The following is a 27,056-nucleotide window of genomic DNA, read 5'->3' as shown; positions in this document are numbered from 1 at the left end:
AATCACTTCACTTCTCCGTGCCTCAGTGACCTCATCTGTAAAAAAGGGATTAAGATTATGAGCCCTATGTGGGACAGGAACTGTCCATCAGGTCTGAGCTCCCCAAAGTCACTCCCCCCCACTTCTCCAACCCCCCGGCTTTCAACGCTCTCCGCTACTCTCCCATCCTTCCCAGCAGTATCCTCAGAGGAGATCTCCTCCCTCCTCTCAAGTGCTACTCCGGCCACCTGTGCTTCTGACCCCATTCCCTCTCATCTTATGAAATCTCTCGCTCCGTCCCTTCTCCCCTCCTTAACGTCCATCTTCAACCGCTCACTCTCCACTGGTTCCTTCCCCTCTGCCTTCAAACGTGCTCACGCCTCTCCCATCCTAAAAAATCCCTCTCTTGACCTCACCTCACCTTCTAGTTATCGCCCCATCTCCCTCCTACCATTCCTTTCCAAGCTCCTTGAACGAGTTGTCTACACGCGCTGCCTCGAATTCCTCAACGGCAACTCTCTCCTCGACCCCCTCCAATCTGGCTTCCGTCCCCTACATTCCACGGAAACTGCCCTCTCAAAGGTCACCAATGACCTCCTGCTTGCCAAATCCAATGGCTCCTACTCTATCCTAATCCTCCTCGACCTCTCAGCTGCCTTCGACACTGGACCACCCCCTTCTCAACAAGCTATCCAACCTTGGCTTCACAGACTCTGTCCTCTCCTGGTTCTCCTCTTATCTCTCCAGCTGTTCATTCTCAGTCTCTTTTGCAGGCTCCTCCCACCCTCCCATCCCCTTACTGTAGGGGTTCCTCAAGGTTCAGTTCTCGGTCCCCTTCTGTTCTTGATCTACATTCACTCCCTCGGTGAACTTATTCGCTCCCACAGATTCAACTATCATCTCTACGCTGATGACACCCAGATCTACATCTCTGCCCCTGCTCTCTCCCCCTCCCTCCAGGCTCGCATCTCTTCCTGCCTTCAGGACATCTCCATCTGGATGTCTGCCCACCACCTAAAACTCAACATGTCCAAGACAGAACTCCTTGTCTTCCCTCCCAAACCCTGCCCTCTCCCTGACTTTCCCATCACTGTTGACGGTACTGCCATCCTTCCCGTCTCACAAGCCCGCAACCTCGGTGTCATCCTCGACTCTGCTCTCTCGTTCCCCCCTCACATCCAAGCTGTCACCAAAACCTGCCGGTCTCAGCTCCGCAACATCGCCAAGATCCGCCCTTTCCTCTCTATCCAAACCGCTACCCTGCTGGTTCAAGCTCTCATCCTATCCCATCTGGATTACTGCGTCAGCCTCCTCTCCGATCTCCCATCCTCCTGTCTCTCCCCACTTCAGTCCATACTTCACGCCGCTGCCCGGATTGTCTTTGTCCAGAAACGCTCTGGGCGTGTTACTCCCCTCCTCAAAAGTCTCCAGTGGCTACCAATCAACCTACGCATCAGGCAGAAACTCTTCACCCTCGACTTCAAGGCTGTCCATCCCCTCGCCCCCTCCTCCTACACCTCCCTTCTCTCCTTCTCCAGCCCAGCCCGCACCCTCCACTCCTGTGCCGCTAATCTCCTCACCATGCCTTGTTCTCGCGTGTCCCGCCATCGACCCCCGGCCCACGTCCTCCCCCTGGCCCGGAATGCCCTCCCTCCGCACATCCGCCAAGCTAGCTCTCTTCCTCCTTTCAAGGCCCTACTGAGAGCTCACCTCTTCCAGGAGGCCTTCCCAGACTGAGCCCCCTCCTTCCTCTCCCCATCCTCCTCCTCTCCACCCCCCCAGCCTTACCTCCTTCCCTTCCCCACAGCACCTGTATATATGTTTGTACGTATTTATTACTTATTTATTTTATTTGTACGTGTGTATTCCATTTATTTTGTTAATATGTTTTGTTTTGTTCTCTGTCTCCCTTTTCTACACTGTGAGCCCACTGTTGGGTAGGGACTGTCTCTATATGTTGCCAACTTGTACTTCCCAAGCGCTTAGTACGGTGCTGTGCACACAGTAAGCGCTCAATAAATACGATTGAATGAATGAATGGCCAACCCGATTAGCTTATGTACCCCCGTGCTTAGAACAGTGCCTGGCATTCATTCATTCAGTCGTATTGATCACTTACTGGGTGCAGAGCACTGTACTAAGCGCTTGAGAAGTACAAGTCGGCAACGTATAGAGACGGTCCCTACCCGACAACAGGCTTACAGTCTAGAAGGGGGAGACAGACAACAAAACAAAACATGCAGACAGGTGTCAAAATCATCAGAACAAATAGAATTAAAGCTATATGCACATCATTAACAAACTAAATAGAATAGTAAATGTATATAGGTAAAATCAATAGAGTAATAAATCTTTACAAATATATACAAGTGCTGTGGGGAGGGGAAGGAGGTAGGGTGGGGGGATGAGGAGGAGGAGAGGAAAAAGGCCTCCTGGAGGAGGTGAGCTCTCAGTAGGGCTTTGAAGGGAGGAAGAGAGCTAGCTTGGCGGATGTGCGGAGGGAGGGCATTCCGGGCCAGGGGAAAGACGTGGGCCGGGGTTCGATGGCGGGACAGGCGAGAACGAGGCAAGGTGAGGAGATTAGCGGCGGAGGAGCGGAGGGCGCGGGCTGGGCTGGAGAAGGAGAGAAGGGAGGTGAGGTAGGAGGGGACGAGGGGATGGACAGCCTTGAAGCCGAGAGAGAGGAGTTTTTGCTTGATTCGTAGGTTGACAGGCAGCCACTGGAGACTTTTGAGAAGGGGAGTAATATGTAAGTTACTGGCACAGAGTAAGCACTTAACAAATACCATAAAAAAAATCAAATTAGGCGAGCCTGCCAGAGGCAGGCCTTATAGGGGCAGGCTAGCTTCTTCCAGGAGCATTAGCCTTTCCCCAGTGCTCAGAACAGTGCCTGGCACATAATAATAATATCGATGGCATTTAAGCGCTTACTATACGCCCAGCATCAGGTTGTCCCACTTGGGGCTCACAGTCTTCATCCCCATGCTACAGATAAGGTCACTGAGGCACAGAGGAGTTAAGTGGCTTGCCCAAGGCCACACAGCAGACAGGCGGCGGGGAGCCGGGATTAGAACCCACATCCTCTGACTCTCAAGCCCGGGCTCTTTGCGTTATTAAGCCATGCTACTTGACATAGTAAGCGCTCAACCACCTTAAAAAAGAAAAATCCGCGTAGCAACGAAGCCTGTTCTAAAGTTTGCGGTCAGCGTCTTTTGGAGATCATTGAGGAGAGAAGGATGGGACTCTCTTGTAACGTTCCCCCACGTTTTTTTTTTTTTCAGGGGGTGTAAAGCTTGGGCTTGGAGACTTCATCTTCTACAGCGTCCTGGTCGGGAAGGCCTCAGCAACAGCCAGCGGAGATTGGAACACAACTCTCGCCTGTTTCGTAGCCATACTAATCGTAAGTAAGCTTGCCGTGTCCTCTCCCGAGCGCTTAGCCCAGTGCTGTGCACACAGTGAGCGCTCAGGGAATACTACTAAAATCTTCCCAGCGGCTCACCCATATCAGGCACCTTGGGGGCTGCCAGATGACAGTGGTTAGAGCTCTGGCCTGGAAGCCAGAAGGACCTGGGTTCCGATCTCCGCTCCGCTGGGTGACCCTGGGCGAGTTGCTTGGCCTCTCTGGGCCTCAGTTCCATCATCTGTAAAATGGGGATGAAGACTGGGACTGTGTCCAACCTGATATCTTCCCCAGTGCTTAGAAGAGTGCCTAGCACATAGTATGTTTTTAGCAAATACCACACAAAAAAATTAAAATAAGGTGGGCCTGCCGGAGGCCATCCTTAAAGGGGCAGGCCAGCTGCTTCTGGCAGTTTCTGGTAGGCTGTCCCTACAGTCTTCTTAAGTGGAAAGGCCTGGGTTCTAATCCCGTCTCCGCCAACTCATCTGCTGTGTGACCTTGGGCAAGTTGCTTCACTTCTCTGTACTTCAGTGACCTCATCTCCGGCCACCTGTGCTTCTGACCCAATTCCCTCTCATCTTATGAAATCTCTCGCTCAGTCCCTTCTCCCCTCCTTAACTTCCATCTTCAACCGCTCACTCTCCACTGGTTCCTTCCCCTCTGCCTTCAAACATGCCCACGTCTCTCCCATCCTAAAAAAACCCTCTCTTGACCCCACCTCACCTTCTAGTTATCGCCCTATCTCCCTCCTACCATTCCTTTCCAAACTCCTTGAATGAGTCATCTACATGCGCTGCCTCGAATTCCTCAACACCAACTCTCTCCTCGACCCCCTCCAGTCTGGCTTCCGTCCCCTACATTCCACGGAAACTGCCCTCTCAAAGGTCACCAGTGACCTCCTGCTTGCCAAATCCAACGGCTCCTACTCTATCCTAATCCTCCTCGACCCCTCAGCTGCCTTCACCACTGTGGACCACCCCCTTCTCCTCAACACACTATCCAACCTTGGCTTCACAGACTCTGTCCTCTCCTGGTTCTCCTTTTATCTCTCTGGCTGTTCATTCTCAGTCTCTTTTGTGGGCTCCTCCTCCCCTTCCCATCCCCTTACCATAGGGGTTCCTCAAGGCTCAGTTCTCGGTCCCCTTCTGTTCTCTATCTACACTCACTCCCTTGGCAAACTCATTCGCTCCCACGGCTTCAACTGTCATCTCTACACTGATGACACCCAAATCTACGTCTCTGCCCCTGCTCTCTCTGCCTCCCTCCAGGCTCGTATCTCCTCCTGCCTTGAGGACATCTCCATCTGGATGTCTGCCCGCCATCTAAAACTCAACATGTCCGAGACTGAATTCCTTGTCTTCCCTCCCAAACCCTGCGCTCTCCCTGACTTTCCCATCACTGTTGACGGCACTACCATCCTTCCCGTCTCACAAGCTCGCAACCTTGGTGTTCATCCTCGACTTTGTTCTCTCGTTCACCCCTCACATCCAATCCATCACCAAAACCTGCCAATCTCACCTCCGCAACATCGCCAAGATCCGCCCTTTCCTCTCCATCCAAACCGCTACCCTGCTCGTTCAGTCTCTCATCCTATCCCGACTGGATTACTGCATCAGCCTGCTCTCCTATCTCCCGTCCTCCTGTCTCTCACCACTTCAATCCATACTTCACACGACTGCCCAGATCATCTTTGTCCAGAAACGCTCTGGGCCTGTTACTCCCCTCCTCAAAAATCTCCAGTGGCTACCAGTCAACCTACGCATCAGGCAAAAACTCCTCACCCTCGGTTTCAAGGCTGTCCATCCCCTCGCCCCCTCCTCCTACACCTCCCTTCTCTCCTTCTCCAGCCCAGCCCGCACCCTCCACTCCTGTGCCGCTAATCTCCTCACCATGCCTTGTTCTCGCGTGTCCCGCCATCGACCCCCGGCCCACGTCATCCCCCTGGCCTGGAATGCCCTCCCTCCGCACATCCACCAAGCTAGCTCTCTTCCTCCCTTCAAAGCCCTATTGAGAGCTCACCTCCTCCAGGAGGCCTTCCCACACTGAGCCCCCTCCTTCCTCTCCCCCTCCTCATCCCCCCCACCTTACCTCCTTCCCCTCCCCTCACCACCTGTATATATGTATATATGTTTGTACATATTTATTGCTCTATTTTATTTGTACATATTTATTCTATTTTGTTAATATGTTTTGTTTTGTTGTCTGTCTCCCCCTTCTAGACTGTGAGCCCGCTGTTGGGTAGGGACCATCTCTATATGTTGCCAACTTGTACTTCCCAAGTGCTTAGTGCAGTGCTCTGCACATAGTGAGCGCTCAATAAATACGATTGAATGAGTGAATCTGGATAACGGGGAAGAAGACCGTGAGTCCCACGTGGGACGTGGGCTGCGTCTAACCAGGTTAGCTTGGATTACCCCCAGTGCTTAGCATAGTGCCTGGCTCATATTAACAGCTTAACAAGTACCATTAAAAGGGGGGGAAGGGGAGCATTATTTCCATTTCTAGGTGGAGGGGTTGCTAATTTCATCACTTTTTTGCCCTAAAACCATTTGTGTGACAAGTGATGGTTTTGCCTAACAAGTGACATTCCCCAGGGGGCAGCTGGGTAATTTTTGCAGAGCGTTAACTTGACGTGTTCGAGCCCTTAACGGAACAAACATAAATACGCAAAACCCTCACAGGGCACGCTCATCTTTGGTGACATTTTTTTGGAAAGTTCGCCATCTCTGCGCTCGCAGTTTTTGGTTTGCTTTGGTGTGCTCTTGAGTCTGGTGGTGTTGGATGGCTTGTATTTTGAGGGAGAATCGCTTGGACAAGTCACTGCACTTCTCTGGGCCTCGGTTCCCTCATCTGTAAAATGGGGCTTGAGACTGTCAGTCCCAGGTAACTGTCCAACCCGATTTACGTGACTCCAGCCCAGCGCTCAGTACGGTGCCTGGCACCTAGTAAGTGCTTAATACCACAGTGATTTATTATTATCGATGCTCCCCACCGATCGCATTTAAATGTGGTTTGCCTTCCTCCGAGTTCCTTAGTCACCCCTTTGCTCCTCTGTTCAGCTGTTGAGTTTATACAGTTGTTTATAAACGGGAAATACTTTCGTTCTCTTGGAAATATACAGCGGCGGTATAAACTGTGGTACGTTTCAAGGAGAACCAGGTATTCCCAGTGTGCCTTGTTTCCAAAAAGGGCTCTTCCATTGCCTGTCTACATCAGGAACTGGGAAATTCTTTCCGTGCCTCTCGGGACCCAGGCTCGAAGAGCTCGGGCCTCGGAGTCAGAGGACCCGGGTTCTAATGCCGCCTTGCTTGCCGTGTGACCTTGGGCAAGTCACTTCACTTCCCTGGGCCTGTTTCCTCAGTGGCAAAATGAGGATTCAATCCTCGCTCTCCCTCCTCCTTAGACACTGAGCCCCATGCGGACGAGGACTGTGTCCGGCCTGATTCACCTATACCTACCCCAGTGCTTACCACAGTGTTTGGCGTGTAGGAAGTGCTCAGTGAAAGAGAGAGAGAAGAGAGGGAGGGAGGGAAGAAGGAAGGAAGGAAGAAGCTAACCTAGAATTCTAGGCCACACTGCTTCTCATTATTTGATATAATTTAGAGTTTATTCATTCATTCACTCAGTGATATCTATTGAGCGCTTACTGCGTGCAGAGCACCGCGCTTGGAAAGTACAGTTCGGCAACAGAGACGGTCCCTTACCCAACAACGGGCTCACAGTCTAGATCAGATTTAGTAAAGTGTATGGGTGTCGTTCGGCTGCCTTTTTAAAACTGACATCATCCTTCAGTCAGATGGAGGAAAAAAGCCTGGCCTCGTGGGTAGAGCGGGCAACTGGAAATCAGAGGGACCCGGATTCTAATCTCCATGGATTATCCCTTGACTGTTTTCCATCAGCATACAGATTTTAGCTCCCGCAGGGGAAGTGCTCTGGATTAGCCTTGCGCTAGAGATGAAAAACAAAGAAAAGTCTTAGAACTTTGTTTCCTTCTTACCAGGAGCTGTTCCTGGCTCCGCCACCTGTCCGCCGCGTGACCTTGAGCGAGTCACTTCACTTCTCTGGGCCTCAGTTACCCTATCTCTAAAACGGGGATTAAGACTGCGAGCCCCATGTGGGACGGGGACTGTGTCCAACGGAGTTAATTATGCCGTGAGAAGCCGCATGGCCTAAGTGGATCGAGCCCGGGCCTGTCTGACCCCGGCTCTGCCCTTTATATGCGGTGTGACCTTGGGCGAGTCACTTCACTTCTCTGCGCCTCAGTTGCCTCATCTGTAAAATGAGGATGGAGACTGTGAGCCCCACGTGGTGTACATATTTATTACTTTATTTATTTATTTTACTTGTACATATCTATCCTATTTATTTTATTTTGTTGGTATGTTTGGTTTTGTTCTCTGTCTCCCCCTTTTAGACTGTGAGCCCACTGTTGGGTAGGGACTGTCTCTATGTGTTGCCAATTTGTACTTCCCAAGCGCTTAGTACAGTGCTCTGCACATAGTAAGCGCTCAATAAATACGATTGATGATGATGATGATGATGACAGGGACTGTGACCGACCCGATTTGCTGGTAAACGCCCCAGCGCTTAGAACGGTGCCGGCACGTAGTAAGCACTTAACAAAAACCATAATTATTATTATTTTCAATTAACTTGCATCGGGCCCAGCGCCGACGCATAGTAAGTGCTTAACAAATGCCATTAAAAATAAGTTGCTTTAGTATCCCTTCTCTTTTGCCTAAGGAAAATGTTTCCCTTCAGAGAGCTTCATTGAGGGAAGCCAGGCCCTAAGGGAAGCGGGGTTTCCTGACTCGGTAAGGGAGCTCGTGGGTCGCCTCACGTGACCGTAAGCTCGTCGCGGGCAGGAACCGTGTAGACCGACTCCACAGCGAAGTAGCGAGGCCCAGTGGGTAGAGCCTGGGCCCGGGTGTTAGAAGGACCTGAGTTCTAGTCCCGGCCCCACCACTTGTCTGCCGGGTGACCTTGGACAAGTCACTTCACTTCTCTGGACCTCAGTTCCCTCATCTGGAAATTGGGGGTCAAGAGTGTGAGCCCCACGGGGGGACAGGGACTGTGTCCAACCTGAGTCTCTTACATCCACCCCAGCGCTTAGAATAGCGCTTGGCACAGAGCAAGCGCTTAACGAGTACTGTTATTATTATTATTATGCCACTTCACTTCTCTGGGCCTCAGTTCCCTCCTCTGTAAAATGGAGATTATGACTGTGAGCCCCACCTGGTACTGTGTCCAACCTGATTAGCTTGTATCTACCCCAGCGCTTAGAACAGTGCTGGCACATTAGAACAGTGCCTTCCTAAGCTCTTAGCAAATACCATTGTATAAAAAAAAGCACTTGAACAGTGCTGTGCATACAGTAAGTGCTCAAGAAGCAGTGTTGTCTAGTGGGTAGAGCCCGGGCCTGGCACTCAGAAGGACGTGGGTCCCAATCCTGGCTCCGCCACCCATATCTATTCTATTTTATTTTGTTAGTATGTTTGGTTTTGTTCTCTGTCTCCCACTTTTAGACTGTGAGCCCACTGTTGGGTAGCGACTGTCTCTATATGTTGCCAATTTGTACTTCCCAAGCGCTTAGTACAGTGCTCTGCACATAGTAAGCGCTCAATAAATACGATTGATGACGGTGATGATCTCCCACGCTCACGACCGTGAGCTCCACGTGGGACCTGGGCTGTGCCCGGCCCGGTGAGCGCGAATCCACCCCGGCGCTCAGTACAGCGCCTGGCCTGGCACGAAATAAGCGCCGAGCGGATACCGTAAAAACGAGATCCCACTGACGATGCCGATGATTTGACTCTGTTCCCGCTCGTTCTTCTCCGCAGGGTTTGTGCCTTACCCTCCTGCTTCTCGCCATCTTCAAGAAGGCCTTACCAGCTCTTCCCATCTCCATCACGTTTGGGCTCGTTTTCTACTTTGCCACAGATAACCTCGTGCAGCCTTTTATGGACCAGCTAGCATTCCACCAGTTTTATATCTAGCACAATGGACTTGGGAATCCCCCCCCCAACCCCACCGCAACCCATTTCCAACCCCCCCCCAGATTTTCCTCTTTCTGACTGTAGCGAAATCTGGAGAGAACGGAGATTTTTTTTGTCTTTTTCTTTCCTTCCTCTCCCCCCGCGCCCCCAGAACGAGAGATCGGATTTCTCGCCGGGTGTGTCGCAACTTCCAGCCAGAGCGACGGACTCCTCCTACGTAAAAAACGGTTTTGGGCGGGCTGCTTCTCGAAGGCCGGGCACCCCCGGATCTGAGTGCAAGGAAACCAGACAACCCCTGCCCCCGGTCGGAGAGGCTCAGCAACGGGATTGAGAACCGCGGGCCAAAAAAAATTTTTTAAAAAAAGTTACTAATGCTTCCACCAGCAGTTTTAACTCCTTGGCCACAGGTCTCGCCAACACTACAGAAACTCAGGACTACTCTCGACGAGAGGCGGAACGAGGGAAGGGGATTCTACCAGCCCGGAGCGTCGACCCGTTTCGCGGGCCCCGGGGCGGCGAGATCGAAGAAGAGAAATCCTTCCGCCGCCCTCGGCGGAGAAGTGGGCCTTTCCGGGCTTTCAAGCCGGAAATTCCCGCTTTTCCACCCGGGCAGCCGCCTTCTCACGTTCACCGTCTCGAACTCTCAAGACCTGGATCTCCGACGCCCTCGTCCGTGGCCATTTCTTCACCGAAGCCAGGTCGGTCTAGAATGATGTGAAGCTTCGAAAAAAAGGAAAGATATCGGTACAGGGCTTAAGAGGACGGCTCTTCCCTATCCCCCTTCCTAATTTGACTCATTTGAACAGTGCAATGAACTCAAATGGGATCCAGTCCCTTATCTTCCAGGGTCCTTCCCCGACCTCGCCATCCGATTTTCTTCCGTAAGCGGATAAGGCAGATGGGCCTGTCCTTGCAGCGCGATCTGCAGACCTTCCGGGATTTGAATCCTCCTCTGCGACATGCAAAAAAAAAAATCTGTGGATTTTTTTCTTTTTTTTTTTTCTTAAGGGAAGGGGGCTGCTGCTTCTGTTCCAATTTCTTCCACAACTGCCAAACCCAAAAGCGTGTGGCCAAAAAAGGGTGCGGAATTCAGAACAGTAAAATGGCTGGCACTTCGCAGGCGGTGTTCCCGTCTTGTCTCTCCGTCTCTTAATCTCACCCGCCGTCTCCGGCAGCCACCCCTGTCTATTTGCCTGTCTCCCCCTGTTCGAATCCGGGGCGGGATCGGGCCGCTTAAATCCGGGAGGGGTAGATGTGGACCCCCAAAACGCCAAGCTCCCTCCGGACCTCATCACCCTTAACGTATGTGAGCGGGCGGAACCCAAGCCCCGTCAGACCGTTTTTCTCCTACGGGTGTCTTCGCCCCAGCGAGCATCTGTGACGGAGGAGCGAAGACTCAACCCTGTGAGCAACGTACGACGAGTGTCTTTCCTCATCGTCCAGAGGGTGAACCAGCCATTGATTAGCCGCAGTTGTCAGTTCCCCCTTGGATCCGGAGCGTTCACTATCCACCTCAGGAGATGGCTCCCTGCTAACCGTGGGTCACAATAGCAAGCGAACCCCCGTTTAGGCCCCCGAACTTGGGTTTTGTCTTGAGAATTTTGCCACTCATGTATGTATGAAGACACAGCCAGGGTTGGGCAGCGAAGGTGGCAATGGGGGCCACTTCATACCCACCTTCAGCCATCGTGAGGTGACTGTGAGGGAGGAAGGGAGGAGAAAGAAAGGGATGGGGGGGGGAATTATTGTCATTCTTTTCCTTCCCGTTCCTCTCCATCTCCACTCTCTTCCCTACTCCCACAAGCTCACGTGGTGGTAGAGAGTAGCCCTCTAGCCACCCGCTGATTTTTCCACCATCGGTCGGCCCAGAGAGTTCTCACCCCAGGTGTCGCGTGAGCGAAACTTAATGGATAGCCAGGTGGCAAATCAGAGACTCTCCCCCCCTCTCCCTCTCGTCTGTCATATCATTCGTCACTTATGCCAAGCGTCATCTCGGAGAACTCTACGTGTTCGGGTCGGGCATCGTCATCCCCCTTGTTCCGAAAAGGGATCGCAGTACCTCTAAGGCCCGTTGGCACCTCTCGGCCGAGTCGCTGACTTACGGATGGAGATGGCGGCTAATAAACAGTGGCTCTCGATCGCGGGGGCTTCCCCCCACCCCACCCGCCCCGAGACGCTCCGATGGGGGCCAGTCCAGAATTCCCGTCGTCCAACTTGCAGTCTTCCACAGCCAAGGATAGATCCCTCCCACCCCCCCTCCCCGGGTTTTAGCGTGCAGAGGGGAAAGGCGGAGACGATGCGGACCGTTTTCCCTCAGAACGTGTGCACGGAGGGATGCCTCGGGTGGCTGAGGTGAGATGAAATGGACACCAAACCCGTCACCTGACGGAATGATTCCGCTTCGGGGATTTGCATCTCCCAGTTGGCTCGGAGTGGGTGAGGAGACTCGTCTCGCGGCTTTGAGGGGGCGAGTGTTGGGTTTGGGGTGTTTTTTTTTTCTTCAAACACTAGACGAGCGCCCTTTTTTTCCCCCCTTATCCTAAGAGTGTCCTTCTTCCCACCAAGGCTGAGGTAGCAAAGCACTTTACATGCCAATTTGAGTCTTTACTTGGAATATGGGTGATGAGTGGGTTGTCAAGTGTGCACAGTGAATGCCCAAGTAAGAAATAAAGCCTGTGCCTCCTGACTCTCCTTGTACTCACTCAATCAAGCGATGGTATTTATTGAGCGCTTATTATGCACAGAGCATTGTACTAAGCGCTTGGGAGAGCGCAGTCCAACAGAATTACGGGAGCCTTCCTTCCCTCTAGACCGTAAGCTCCCTGAGGGCAGGGAACGTGGCTACCAACTCCATTGTAGCGGACTCTCCCAGGCGCTTAGCACAGCGCTCCACACACCCTAAGTGCTCGATGAATCCGATTGATTGAATCAGCCGAACGCGTTCCCCACCCACGAGGAGCTGAGAGGAGAGAGTGAAGGAGAAGGAAGCGTTAATGGCAGAAGCGGAAACCCGTCCGTACCTCCCCTCGTCTTTTCCGTCTCCGTGGCTGCCTTCGGAAAATCGCGTCGGTCGATGCTTCTTCGCGGTTGGCGTTCCTTAGGGTCCCGTCCTTGGGGCTGTGAGCTCAAATCGCAATAACTCCATAAGAGCCTTATGTCCTTCCCCCCGCTGTCAGAGCAGCGCTTTTTAAGTTCACATCAACAGAAGCCAGCCCAGGTGTTTTGTTCATTTCAGGAGACAGTCCTCCAGTGCTTTTTCTTCCCCCCCTTTCCTCCAAATCCATCCCTTCCTTCCGTCCACCGCCCCGGGTGGAGCCGTTAAAACTGGAATCCGGCTGGGCTCTGATCCTTCCCTTCCACCTTCCCCGGCTGAGGGGCGGATCCGGGTCCGTCTCCCGACCTCCCGGTTAGAAGCGAAGGCGCGGAGCCACGGGCGTGAGGATGCACGTGGATGATCCGACGGAGGCAGCTTTGGCCGGAGGGGAGGGTCAGGCAGGTGGCCGGAGCAGCCAAGCTAAAGCTGCTCCAACACCCGCCTCGCTGAGGATCGCGGGGAACGAAGCCATTCCGCCTCTTCAGCCCACCTCGCCGAGGCCCGCGGTTAAGCGGGCCGCCGGAGCCCTGTCTCTACGCACGTGGGAGCGTAGACGGGCCGTTTGTAGGGATGGAGGATCCCTCCCACCTCCCGTCCACCGTAGGGTGGACGGGAGCGGCATTCCAATCCGGCCTCGGCGTCCCGGACTATCCCCCTCTCCAAACGTGCTCCAAGTCGTCGGAATTCTCCGCCGCGGCTTTTACGGGGAGAGGACGGAGCCCCCGAAGGGCGGTGCTTGTCCGTCGTGGCCGGGGTTACCTGGCTTAACTCAGCGATCGGAAGAGCTGGAACGTGGGATACGGCGGGATTCCCCAACTCGAGCGTTTGTTTGTTTCGTTTTTCCAGACACTGGTTTGTACATAACCTGAACGGAATGTGAATACAACGTTTTTTTTAAACACCTTTCAAATTCTTGATAATCTACGATTTTGATAGAGGATTGCGAATTTTCCTGTGGTTGTCAAACGACTAAAATAAAGAGTGCATGGATCCTAACCGCGCCTGGCCTCTTAAGTAGAGTTGAGGACCGGGCCCTCCGGAGGGAGGGGTTGACACGAGGAAGCTTGCTCTTAAATCGGGGTCCCGGCCTGAGTGCACCCCTCCATCTGGGGGGTTGGTCCCGGGGCGCTCAATAAATACGATTGATTGATTGATTGTACTTCCCAAGCGCTTAGTACAGTGCTCTGCACACAGTAAGCGCTCAATAAATATGATTGATTGATTGGTTGGGAGAGGCTTCGGGAGGGTGTGGCAGTTTGGGGGGCTGACTGGTCAGCAGGATGGGAGGGGTAAGTCCGTCAATCATATTTATTGAGCGCTCACTGTGTGGAGAGCGCTTGGGTGAGCATCATCATCATCATTCGTATTTATTGAGCGCTTACTATGTGCAGAGCACTGTACTAAGCGCTTGGGAAGTACAAATTGGCAACATCTAGAGACAGTCCCTACCCAACAGTGGGCTCACAGTCTAAAAGGGGGAGACAGAGAACAAAACCAAACATACTAACAAAATAAAATAAATAGAATAGATATGTACAAATAAAATAGAGTAATAAATATGTACAAACATATATACATATATACAGGTGCTGTGGGGAAGGGAAGGAGGTAAGATGGGGGGGATGGAGAGGGGGGACGAGGGGGAGAGGAAGGAAGGGGCTCAGTCAGTGAGCACCCTATAACTGACCCATTCCCAGTCGGTTTTTCTAAGCACCGGGGTAGATACAAGCTAATCAGGTTGGACACACCCTCCCTGTCCCACGCGGGGCTCACGGTCTTCATCCCCGTTCTACAGACAAGGCGACTGAGACCCAGAGAAGTGACGTGACTCGCCCAAGGTCATACAGTAGACAAGTGGCAGAGCCAGGGTTAGAATCCAGGTCTTCCTCCCGGCCCAGGCTCTATCCACTTGGCCACGTTGCCTGCGGAGCACTGTCCTAAGCGCTTGGGAGAGTACGATCCGACAGAGTTTTTGGGCACGTTCCCTGTCCATCAGTGGTATTTGAGAACTTACTGTGCGCAGAGCACTGCACCGAACGCTTGGGAGAGTACAATACAACAATACTCCCCTTCCTTTTCCCCCCTTTTCCTCCTCTTTCCCCTCTTCCCCCTCTCTCGCTCTATCCACTAGGCCTCGCTGCCTCTCATTCTGGGATGCCAGGAGGAGATAAGATAAGGAAATAGAGGAAGATGCATTTCCTTCTGAGAAAGAACCTAAATCATCTTTCAGGTTGTTGTCTAGTGTTAGAAGGTGGACCTGGGGGTGAGAAGGACTTGGTTTCTAATCCTTCTCTGCTGCGTGACCTTGGCTGAGTCATTTCCCTGGTCCTCTGTTCCCTCATCTGTAAAATGGGGATTAAGGCCGTGAGCCCCGAGTGGGACTGGGACCGCGTCCAATCTGATTAATTCATATCTACCCCAGCCTTTAGTTCAGTGCCTGGCAGGTAACATGCGCTTTAACGAATACCGCAATAATTACCACTGATTGATTGGCATATAGTAACCAACTTGTACTTCCCAAGCGCTTAGTACAGTGCTCTGCACACAGTAAGCGCTCAATAAATATGATTGAATGATTGATTGAATGAATGAATGACTGAACAGACACATTCCTGCCCACAAGTTCCCATTCTAGAGGGGGAATGCTTATTGAGTGTTTAGCGTGTGCAGAGCACTTTACTAAGCACTTGGGAGAGCACGATAGAACGATGAACAGACACATTCCCTGCCCACAACGAGCTTACAGTCTTGAGGCGGGGAGACAGACATTAATAGAGATAAATAAGTGACAGATAGGGACATAAGGGTCGTGGGGCAGGGAGTGGGGAGGTATAAAGGGAGCAAATCAGGGTGAAACAGAGGAGTGGGAGAAGAGGAAAGGAGGGCTTGGTCAGGGAGGGCCTCTGGTTGAAGAGGGGAGAGTATTTGTCTGCCAGAGGCGGGACATGGGCGAGAGGATGACGACCAGATAGACGAGATGGAGGCACAGTGAGAAGGTTGGCATTAGAGGAGCAAAGTGTGCCGGCCGGGTTGGAGTAGAAGAGCAGCGAGGTGAGGGAGGAGGGGGCAAGGGGATTGACTGATTTAAAGCCGACAGTGAGACGTTTTGTTTGATATGGAGGCGGGTGGGCAACCATTGGAGTCTTTTGAGGAGGGGGGAAGCATGGCCTAAACATTTCTGTAGAAAAATGATCCAGGCCGCACAGTGAAGCGGGGCTTCCAGGAAGCAAACTGTAAGGAAATCTATGGGAGCAGATGAATTCCGGGTTTCACCTCTGCATGTCCGCTGATGGACTGGACTATTTCGATGGCTGGGACCTCAGCTAGGAGGAGGGGGAGCCAGCTTTTTGAGGCTCTGATTTCTGTGAACAGATGGTAGCTGGCAAATCCCAGGGGATTTGGCCGTGGGGCTGGAATGGATCGAGTGGATTAATGTCACTCGGCTGATTGCAGAGAGAATTAGTGATGCGCCGTCTTTATTGCTTGGGCTGGCTCACCATTTGAAACCGTAGGCTTCCCAAGAGAGGGGATTGGACTCCCACAGGAAAAGCAGCAGGGCCTACTAGGTAGAACCTGGGCGTCAGAAAATCGTGGGTCCTAATCCCGGCTCTGCCACTTGTCTGCCGTGTGACCTTGGGGAAGTCACTTCACTTCCCTGGGCCTCAGTTCCAGATGAAGATCGTGAAGAGCAATAGCCCAATGTGGGACGAGGACTGTGTCCAACCTAATTGGCACTTATTCCCCCCGCCCCCCCCCCCGCCCAGCGCTTAGTACAGTGCCTAGAACACAGGAAGCGCTTAACAAATGCCATTATTCCGATTATTTGCCTCTGGCGGTTGCAAATCAGCATTTGTAGTCTGGAGGTTAAAGGGATTTCTAGTGACTATCAGTTGATCAATCAACCCATCACCAGTAGTATAGGGCACTGTGCTAAGTGCCGTACTAAGTGGGAATTGTGGGCGGGGAATGCGTCTGTTTTATTAAGCGCTTACTATATTCTTATTACTTATTACTTATTAATTATTACTTATCACTTACACTGTTCTAAGCGCTGGGGAGGTTACAAGGTGATCAGGTTGTCCCACAGGGGGCTCACAGTCTTAATCCCCATTTTACAGATGAGAGAACTGAGGCCCAGAGAAGTGAAGCGACTTGCCCAAAGTCACACAGCTGACAACTGGCGGAGGCGGGATTCGAACCCACGACCTCCGACGCCAAAGCCCGGGCTCTTTCCACTGAGCCACGCCGCTTCTCTGTTTACTGTTGCAGCGTACTCTCCCAAGCACTTAGGACAGTGCACCGCACATAAATACGATCAAATGAACAAATGGGAATGCGGTGATATCCTCAGCACGGTCTAGAGGAGAGAGCACGGGCCTAATCCCGTCCCCGGTAGCCGGCTCCCGGAACTCTCCTCGGCCCCCGGCCTGGGAATTTCCAGCTTGGGTTACCTAGACGCCCCTCCTGGGCTCTGGACCCGACCTGGATTCCCCTCCACCATCGCCCCGAAAGGAGTTTAGCCGAGCAAAGGAGATTAGGGGCGAGGGGGAGGGAAGCGGGCGGGATAAGACGGGATATAATGCGGGTGGGAAGGCTCAGACCCGTCTGCCCTCTCCCTTTTCCGCGGCTCCCGGCCACCGCCGTGTCCAGGGGGAAGCTGGACTCTCCGGTGAAGAGCATGGAGACGGTGCTCTCCGAAGTGGAGCAGCTGAAAATGCACTTGGCCAAGCAGGCGGAGGAGGTGGGCGAGGCGGTGCAGGGCCTGAGGCGAGAGAACCAGGCCCTGACCCAGAAGTACGGACGCCTCTGCCAGGACCTCACAGAGGCCCGGGAGACCATCGCCCAGCTGCAGGAGACCAAATCCGCCTTCGAGGCCAAGGAGCGGCAGGCCCAGAAACTGAACCGGCAGCTCTGAAGGGGGTCCCCTTCCCCCTTACCCCGCCTGGCCCGCTCGGACCCGCCGTGGGAAAAGAGAGGAGATAGGCCCAGCGGCAGCCCTCCCTGCGCTTTGTCGAACATCTGAGGAAGAGCCCGGCTCCGCGATTTCCCCCCCGGATCGGGTGTGGGGGTTCCCCTCAACTGCGGTTTGAATTGTGGGGCGCGGGCGGTGGGGGGAGATCCTCTGGAAAACTCCCAGGGAAGACAGGGGATGCGTCTGTTGTCGTATCGGACTCTCCCAAGCGCTTAGCACGGTGCTGCGCACGCCGTAAGCGCTCAGTAAATACGACCGAACGAATGAGAGAGGACCCTTTCTCCCGCAAGCCGGACCCCCCGCCCCACTCATCTTTCACGACACCAGCCAGGACAAGGAATTGCTTTGGGCAGGCCGGCGGCGTCCTGCGGGTCTGCTGAAGACTTATTCGCCTCGCCCTCTGTGCAGATCTGATTCTCTTTCCTTACGGGAGGAGGTGGGACTGAAGGGGGGAAGACAAGGGGAGAGGGGGGCTGGGGCTTGAAATCTTTGGGGAGAGATCGGGAGGGGAAGGGGGGTGTTGTCTGTCTCGTCTCCCCTGCTCTTTGCGTTCTCCCTTCCCTGGTGGGGTGGTTTGTTTGGGGGATTAAACTTCTTCCATTTGAGTTCTAGCCTGTTCCTTGAAGGTGGGGACTTGAAGGTGGGGGAAACCAACCATCAATGGCATTTCTAGAGGGCTTACTGTGTGCAGAGCACTGTACTAAGCTCTTGGGAGAGGTCAGTACAACAGAATCTGTGGACACGTTCCCTGCCCCCATAAAGTTTAGTCTAGAAGAGTGATAATCACAGTGAGAAATCCGATTAAAAGTGGCCTTCACGGTACCACCGGCTCAAGATCATTGGGAATCGATCAATTAATTGCATTTATCGAAAACTTTATCCATCAGTAGTATTTATCCAGTGCGTACGGTGTGCAGAGCACTGTACTAAGCTCTTGGGAGAGGTCAGTACAACAGAAGCTGTAGACACGTTCCCTGCCCCCATAAAGTTTAGTCTAGAAGAGTGATAATCACAGTGAGAAATCCGATTAAAAGTGGCCTTCACGGTGCCACCGGCTCAAGATCATTGGGAATCGATCAATTGATGGCATTTATCGAACACTTTATCCATCAGTAGTATTTATCCAGTGCGTACGGTGTGCAGAGCACTGTACTAAGCGCTTGGGAGAGGTCAGTACAACAGAAGCTGTAGACACGTTCCCTGCCTCCATAAAGTTTACGGTCTAGAAGAGTGATAATCACAGTGAGAAATCCGATTAAAAGTGGCCTTCACGGTGCCACCGGCTCAAGATCATTGGGAATCGATCAATTGATGGCATTTATTGAAAACTTTATCCATCAGTAGTATTTATCGAGTGCATACGGGGTGCAGAGAGAGCCCTGTACTAAATAGGAATGTGGTTCTATCAGCAGTGTGGTCTAGTGGGAAGAGCATAGAGGCCTGGGAATCAGAAGGACCTGAGTTCGAATCTCGGCTCTGTCACTCGTCTGCTGTGTGACTCTGGGTGAGTCATTCTCGGACTGTGTCCGGCCCGATTTGGCTGTGGGATAGGGACTGCGTCCAACCTGATCAACTCGTATCTTCCCCAGTGCTTAGAACAGTGCTAGGCGCATAGTAAGCACTTAACAAGCACCATTATTATGGGTATTATCCACTACAGTGCCTGGCACCCAGTAAGCGCTTAACAAATACCACAATTATTATTATTCAATCAACCAGTGGTATTTTTTGAGCACTTAGACTGTTCTAAGCACACTAGCAGATACGCTCCCTACCCATCACGAGCTTACAGCCTCATTCATTCATTCATTCATTCAATCATATTTACTGAGCGCTTACTGTGTGCAGAGCACTGTACTAAGCGCTTGGGAAGTACAACTTGGCAACATATAGAGACGGTCCCTACCCAACAGTGGGGTCATACTCATCTGTAAAATGGGGATGAAGCCTGAGAGCCCCATGTGGGACAGGGACTGCGTCCAACCCGATTTGCTTGAATCCATCCCAGCGCTTAGTACAGTGCCTGGCGCAAAGCAAGTGCTTAAGAAAACACCATAAAAAGAAAGCCTCAGGGGCTGTTGTGCAGAACTAATGGTGGCCCCAATAAAGGCAGAAATCCAGCTGTATTTTTTTTATGTCACTTGTTAGTGCATACTACGTGCCAGGCACTGTACTAAGTGCTTGGGTAGATACCAGGTAATCAGGTTGGACACGGTCCCCGTCCCCTTTGCAGTCTTCCTCATCATCATCATCATCATCAATCGTATTTATTGAGCGCTTACTGTGTGCAGAGCACTGTACTAAGAGCTTGGGAAGTACAAGTTGGCAACATATAGAGACAGTCCCTACCCAACAGTGGGCTCACAGTCTAAAAGGGGGAGACAGAGAACAAAACCAAACATGCTAACAAAATAAAAATAATAGAATAGATATGTACAAGTAAAATAAATAAATTAATAGAGTAATAAATATGTACAAGCATATATCCATATATACAGGTGCTGTGGGGAAGGGAAAGATGGGGGGATGGAGAGGGGGACGAGGGGGAGAGGAAGGAAGGGGCTCAGTCTGGGAAGGCCTCCTGGAGGAGGTGAGCTCTCAGTAGGGCCTTGAAGGGAGGAAGAGAGCTAGCTTGGCGGATGGGCAGAGGGAGGGCATTCCAGTCTTCACCCCCATTTTACAGATGAGATCACTGAGGCTTCAGTGGGGAGGAGAGGGGCTACCTGTGCTAAATCCCACACGACGAGAGGAATGAGGCCCCGACCCTGAATAAACACCGAGCTAAACACCCATCCCTCTCCGAGTCTGATGGCATTTTTCTCTTCCCAATTCGTTTTTATCTCTGCCCGGTGAACTCCAAACAAGCCCCCAGACCTGGAACCGGGGGGGAAGGGAAAAATGTCCTTCCAAAATCCAAAGCCCCTGTGCTCCCTGTCCGCCCGAGGGAGCGGAGGAATGAGCCCACCTGTTTTGAAAGCGCGCTGTATCTGATGAGGATGTGCACTAGTGTCTCTGTGCGTGGGGTGGTGTGTGTTTGTTGTCGCATTGTCCTCTCCCAAGCACTTAGTACAGTACCCTGCATACAGTAAAGGCTTGATAAGTACGGTTGAATGAATGAATCTCCTCTGGGTCAATATATTGTTTTTTGTTTTTTTTTTCTCCCCCTCAAATGAAGAAAAAAAAGTGACATCTGGGGTCTCAGTGGGAGGTTGGGACAGGGTAGGGTAGCGCTCCAGGGAAAGGATTTCAACCTGCTGGTTTTTTCCTTTTATTTGTTAAGCGAGTACTCTGGGCCAATCAATCAATCAATCGTATTTATTGAGCGCTTACTGTGTGCAGAGCACTGTACTAAGCGCTTGGGAAGTACAAGTTGGCAACATATAGATTAAGCGCCGGGGCCGATATAAGCTAATCAGGTTGGACGCAGTCCCTGTCCCACATGGGGCTCACGGGCTTCGTCCCCATTTTTGTGTGTGTTGGCATGGCCTAGCGGGCAGTGCCCGTGTCTGGGAGTCAAAAGGACCTGGGTTCTAATCCTGGCTCCGCCACTCGTTTCCTGCATGTGACCCTGGGCAAGTCATTTCACTTCTCTGAGCCTCAGGTCCCTCATCTGGAAAATGGGGATGAAGACTGGGAGCCCCCGTGGGACAGGGACTCTGTCCAACTTGATTAACTTGTATCTGCCCCAGCGCTTAGTACAGTGCCTGGCATTCATTCATTCATTCAATCATATTTACTGAGCGCTTCCTGTGTGCAGAGCACTGTACTAAGCACTTGGGAAGTACAAATTGGCAACATATAGAGACGGTCCCTACCCAACAGTGGGCTCACAGTCTAGAAGACTGTGAATATATATATATATATATATATATGTTTGTACGTACTTATTACTCTAGTACAGTACTCTGCACACAGTAAGCGCTCAATAAATACAATCGAATGAATATTTATTTATTTTACTTGTACATATATATATTCTACTTATTTTATTTTGCTAATATGTTTTGTTTTGTTGTCGAGAGAACGGAGGTCTCTGTGAGGTAGTAATATAGATTTACAGGGGAGAGGAGTGTGAGTGAGGAGGCAGGTGAGAAGGTTATGATCAGAGGGATTTCAGAGTTGGTGAGAGTGGAGATAGTGCAGTGGTAGGAGATGATGAGGTCGAGGGTGTGACCAAGTTGGTGAGTGGGCAAGGTGGGGTGGAGCAAGAGGTTGGCAGCGTCAAGGAGAGATAGAAGGCGGGCGGCAGGGGAGTCACCAGGGATATCCATGTGGATGTTGAAGTCTCCGAGGATCAGAGTGGGCATGGAGAAGGAGAGAAGGAAGGTGAGGAAGGGGTCAAAATCGTTAAAGAAGTGGAGGTGGGGCTGGGGGGGGCGGTAGGTGACGGCTACAAGAATCTGGAGGGGGTGGGAGAGGCGAAAAATGTGGGCTTCAAAGGAAGGGAAGGAAAGGGAAGGGGGAGGAGGGAGAGTGCGAAAGCGACATTGGGGGGCGAGAAGGAAACCGACACCTCCTTCTTTTCCGGTGAGTCTGGGGGAGTGGGAGAAGAAGAGGCCTGCACTGCAGAGAGCAGCAGAAGAGACCGTGTCGTCCGGAGACAACCATGTTTCAGTTTGGGCGAGGAGGAGTAGAGAGCTGGAAACCATGTTTCAGTTTGGGAGAGGAGGAGGAGAGAGCTGGAAAGGAATAGGTCCAGGATGAAAGGGATCTTACTTAAAACGGAGCAGGGGTTCCAGAGGCCACACTTGGCAGTAGCTGTGGAGGGATGGGAGGGAGGGGGAAGGGTGCGAGGGGTGGGGAGTTTGGATTGGGATGAGTTGGCGGGGGCCTAGGTGGGGAGAGTGGGAAGAGGGGTGGTGATGCAAAAGGAGGACTGGGATGGAGTGGGGGCAGGGAGGGAGGAGTTGAGGGTTGGCGCTGATACAGAGGGATCCTGAGTAGGGGGCAAGGGGGAGAAGTGGGTGGGGGGGGAAGGGAGGGAAAAAGCTGGGTGGGAAAGGGGAAGGGGAAGGGGACGGTGAAGAATGGGAATGGCAGTTGGGAGCAAGGGAATTGATAGTTCATGGTGAGGTCATCAAGGTGAATGACAGCACAGCGGGAGGTTAACAGTTGAAATGCAGAAGCAATAACACAGTAGCAATGATATAAGTAGGCGATGGCATCACAGAGGGTATTTAATAATTAACATGCTGTGGCAATAATAAAATAGGCAGATGATGATGTCACAGAGAGCAGATAACAACTACTATGTAATGGCAAAAAATAAGCAGATGATGGCATCGCAGACAGCAGTTAACAATTAACATGCGATGGCAGTAAAATAAGCAGGTGATGACATCATCGAGAGACGTTAGCAATTAACATTCGATGGGAATAATAAAATAAGCAGACGATGACATCGGGGAGAGCAGTTAACAATTAACATGCAGAAGGGACCATGAATTGTCCATAGGTCAGTCAAATCAGGTCAAAGAGGTTAATGGCAAGCAGAATCCCGGGGCTCTTGGCAAACTTGTCTCGGAGGTGGAGGAGGAGGGGGTCCATAGTAAGAGCTTAACAAATACCAAAAAAACAAATAAATCTACAGTCTAGGGGGGGAATGGGGCTTTAGTAGGGCTTTGTAGACTGTAAGCACCTCACTAGACTGTCCTCGGCTTTTATTTTCAACAGTAGTTAAGCACTTACTAGGTGTCAAGCATTGTTCTAAGCGCTGGGGTGGTTATACGTTTATCAGGTTGGACACAGTCCCGGCCCCACATGGGGCTCACAGTCCAGATAGGATTTTACAATCGAGGAAACTGAGGCACAGAGAAGTGAAGTGGCTTGCCCAAGATCAGGCAGCAAGCAATTGGCATAGCTGGGGTTAGAACCCAGATGCTCTGACTCTCAGGCCAGTGCTCTTTCTACTAGGGCACACTTCTCTGTGGGCAGAGAATGTGCCTGCCAATTCTATTGTACTCTCCCAAGTGGTTAGTACAGTGCTCTGCACACAGTAAGCGCTCAATAAATACCACTGATCGATCGACTGAAGATGCAGAGGGCAGCTGTCATGGATATGAGCTCATTGTGGGCAGCGAATGTCTCTGTTTATTGTTCTGTGGTACTCTCCCAAGTGCTTAGTACAGTGCTCCACAAACTAAGCACTCAATAAATACGATTGAATATATGTTTGTACATATTTATTACTCTATTTTACTTGTACCTATCTATTCTATTTATTTTATTTTGTTAGTATGTTTGGTTTTGTTCTCTGTCTCCCCCTTCTAGACTGTGAGCCCACCGTTGGGTGGGGACTGTCTCTAGATGTTGCCAACTTGTACTTCCCAAGCGCTTAGTCCAGTGCTCTGCACGCAGTAAGCGCTCAATAAATACGATTGATGATGATGATTGAATGAATAAATGAGGGAGATTCCAGGCAGGAGAGAGAGGGCGTGAACCCTCTGGGAAAACAGGAGGAACCAGAAACGGAGCTGGGGCTCTCCTCTCTCCTGCCTGGAAGAAAAGGGAGAGTAGCGGTCTGGCGGATATGAGCTCATGGTGGGCAGGGAATGTGTCTGTTATTGTTCTCTTGTCCTCTCCCAAGTGCTTAGTACAGTGCTCTGCACACAGTAAGCGCTCAATAAATATGGTTTGTGTGTGTGTGTGTGTGTGTGTGTGTGTGTGGACTGGTCACAGCCTGCCAAAGTCCAAACAGGAAACCCCGAGACAAACACAGAGGCCTCGGGGTTAAATGGAAGTCAACATCTCTTCTTTCCGGTGCGGGGCGGGGAGAGAACCGAGGCTGGGGAAGAGAGAGGAGTGGGCGGCTGCTGAAAACTGGACCCTCACCCCCGGCCTCTCTGACATACACGCGCGTCTTCATGCGGACCCCAAAATCTTTCCTCCCCCCATGCCTGGGAGGGACCCGCTAAGAAACACGCGCGCACATCTAGTGACCTCCAGCGCTCTTTTCCCAGGGGTCCACATCTGGAAGGTAAGACGTGGCCAAACGGCCTCCTCGTCCGCCTCATGTCGCTTCTAAATCTTCCGTTCCCACCGCCGTTAGCTCTTGTCTTTAAATCTTTCTCTAGACTATAGGCAGCAAGGGGAAGTGGGTAGAGAACAGGCCTGTGGGTCATGGGTTCTACTCTTGGCTCTGTCACTTGTCCGCTGTGTGACCTTGGGCGAGCCATTTTGCCTCTCTGGGCCTCAGTTTCCTCATCTGGAAGTCTACAGTCCAGAGGGGGAATGGAGTTTTAGTAGGGCTTTGAAGACTGTAAGCACCTCACTAGACTGTCCTCTGCTTTTTCTTTTCAATAGTAGTTGTTAAGCACTTACTATGTGTCAAGCATTGGTATAAGCGCCGGGGAGGTTATAAATTTATCAGGTTGGACACAGTCCCGGTCCCACGTGGGGGTTCACAGTCCAGATAGGAGGGAGTAGAATTTAATCCACATTTTACAATCGAGGAAACTGAGGCACAGAGAAGTGAAGCGGTTGCTTGGATCCAGTGCCTGGCACACAGTAAGCACCTAACAACTACCACGATTATTAATTATTATTACTAAGCAAGTTACGAGCGGGGAACGTACTGCTAATTCTGTCGCATGGGACTCTCCCAGGGGTTTAGTACAGTGCTCTGCAGTAAATACGATCTATTGATAGATTTCCAATTAACAGCTGAAAGGGGGCTGGGGGTGGGGAACAAAACAGCGACCCAACTCCTCAGCTGAAGGAGTTTTCCAGCTGAATGAATGTCACTGGGGGTGGGAATGGAGGCTGGGACTGCCGGAGAAACTTAGAGAAGCAGCGTGGCCAAGTGGGTAGAGCCTGGCCCTGGGACTCAGAAGGACCTGGGTTCTAATCCTGCCTCCACCTTCTCTGCGCCTCAGTTCCCTCATCTGTAAAAGGGGGATTAAGACTGTGGGTCCCTTGTGGGACAGGGACTGTGTCCAAGGTGATCAGCTTGTATCTACCCTAGTGCTTAGAACAGTGCCTGGAACATATTAAGCACTCAACAAACACCATTAAAGAAAAATAATAGAAATCCAAGTGGCCAGGAGCAGAGAAAATAGGAGGAGAAAAATTGTCAGGTCGAGGTTCTGTTGAGCATAAGCTCACTGTGGGCAAGGAATGTTTCTACCAACTCCTTTCCCAAACACTACAGTGCTCTGTTCACAGTAAGTGCTCAATAAATACAATCAATTGAGGCGCTAATTCCATTTGTAACCAAGTCCTGCTTGCTTTGGGGGAGGAGGGAGATGAAACCAGTCCTGGAAAAAAAAAAAATAATAATTCCTCTTTGAAAGCCTGGAGGATTGAAGGCGGAGGTGGGAGGGGGGAATAGACTGCTTGAATCCAAGAGCCAAGACCTTGGGCAAGTCACTTCACTTGTCGGTGCCTCGGTTGTATGTGCCAGGCACAGTACTAAGAGCTGGGGTAGATGCAAGCTAGTCAGGTTGGACACAGTCCTTTTCCCACGTAGAGCTCACAGTCTTCATCCCCATTTGACGGATGAGAGAACTGAGGCCCAGAGAAGTGAACCGACTTGTCCAAGGTCACACAGCGCACAAGCGATGGAGCCGGATTCAGATTCCCAGGCCCGGGCTGTATCCACTAGGCCGTGCTACTTCTTTGCTTGGGAGAATGCAATATAACTGAGTCGGTACATACACATTCCCTACCTACAGTGAGTTTACAGTCTAGAAGGGGGGGCAGACAGGCATAGAAATAAATGAATTATGGATATGGACATAAGTGCTGGGCAGCTGAGGCGGGTGAATAAAAGAAGCAAATCAGGGTGAAGCAGAAAGGAGTGGGAGAAGAGGAAAGGAGGGTTTAGTCAGGGAAGGCCTCTTGGAGGAGGTGGGCCTTCAACAAGGCCTTGAAGGCGGGGAGAGTCATGGACTGTGGGATTTGAGGACGGAGGGCATTCCGGGCCGGAGGCGGGACGTGGGCGAGAGGTGGGTGGCGAGGTGGGTGAGATGGAGGCACGGTGAGAAGGTTGGCATTAGAGGAGCCAAATATACGGGCTGGGCTGTAGTAGGAGAGCAGAGAGGCGAGGAAGGAGGGGGCAAGGGGATGAACTGCTTTAAAGCCCCTGGTAAGGAGGTAGTTGGGTATTCTTTAAGCACTTATTATGTTCCAGGCACTGTACTGAGCGCTGTTGTAGATACGAGCGAATCAGGTTGCGCACAATCCCTGTCCCACAAGGCATTTACAATCTTATTCCCCTTTTTCCAGTTGAGTCCCAGAGAAACGAAGTGACGTGCCCAAGGTCACACACGGCGGAGCCGGGATTAGAACCCAGGTCCTTCTGACTCGCGGGCCCGGGCTCTAACCGCTAGACCACGGATTGGGAACAATCCTCCTCCCTCTGCCCTCCTGTCCCGAATTGCAGGAATAAAGCCGCAGACACTGTTTACTCTGAAATTGCTAATATCCCTCTGATTAGATCCCAAGCGCTTAGTACAGTGCTCTGCACACAGTAAACGCTCAATAAATACGATTGATGATGATGATGATGATTAGAGCCCGTCATTCTTCCGTTCACTCGTATTTATTGAGTGCTTACTGTGTGTAAAGCACTGTACTAAGCGCTTGGGAGAGTACAAAAAACAACAGACACATTCC

General features: G+C 51.7%; 2 protein-coding genes across 2 annotated transcripts in view; both read left to right on the top strand.

Moving 5' to 3' along the window:
- The window catches only part of PSEN1 (presenilin 1), a 56,082-nt gene extending 46,209 nt beyond the window's left edge, over positions 1 to 9,873 (top strand). The window contains exons 9-10 of the mRNA XM_038765696.1: positions 3,261 to 3,379; positions 9,220 to 9,873. Coding sequence (XP_038621624.1) covers positions 3,261 to 3,379; positions 9,220 to 9,375 — 275 coding nt within the window. The 3' untranslated portion in view covers positions 9,376 to 9,873. The remainder of the gene's footprint in view (positions 1 to 3,260; positions 3,380 to 9,219) is intronic.
- A 14,344-nt stretch (positions 9,874 to 24,217) lies between these two features.
- The window catches only part of PAPLN (papilin, proteoglycan like sulfated glycoprotein), a 57,688-nt gene continuing 54,849 nt past the window's right edge, over positions 24,218 to 27,056 (top strand). Inside the window, exon 1 of the mRNA XM_038765596.1 lies at positions 24,218 to 24,417. Coding sequence (XP_038621524.1) covers positions 24,334 to 24,417 — 84 coding nt within the window. The 5' untranslated portion in view covers positions 24,218 to 24,333. The remainder of the gene's footprint in view (positions 24,418 to 27,056) is intronic.

The sequence above is a fragment of the Tachyglossus aculeatus genome, chromosome 23 (assembly GCF_015852505.1).
Source record: "Tachyglossus aculeatus isolate mTacAcu1 chromosome 23, mTacAcu1.pri, whole genome shotgun sequence".
Taxonomy (NCBI): Eukaryota; Metazoa; Chordata; class Mammalia; order Monotremata; family Tachyglossidae; genus Tachyglossus; species Tachyglossus aculeatus.
Note: the sequence above shows the minus strand (reverse complement) of the source record. Positions and strands in the feature narration are given on the sequence as shown.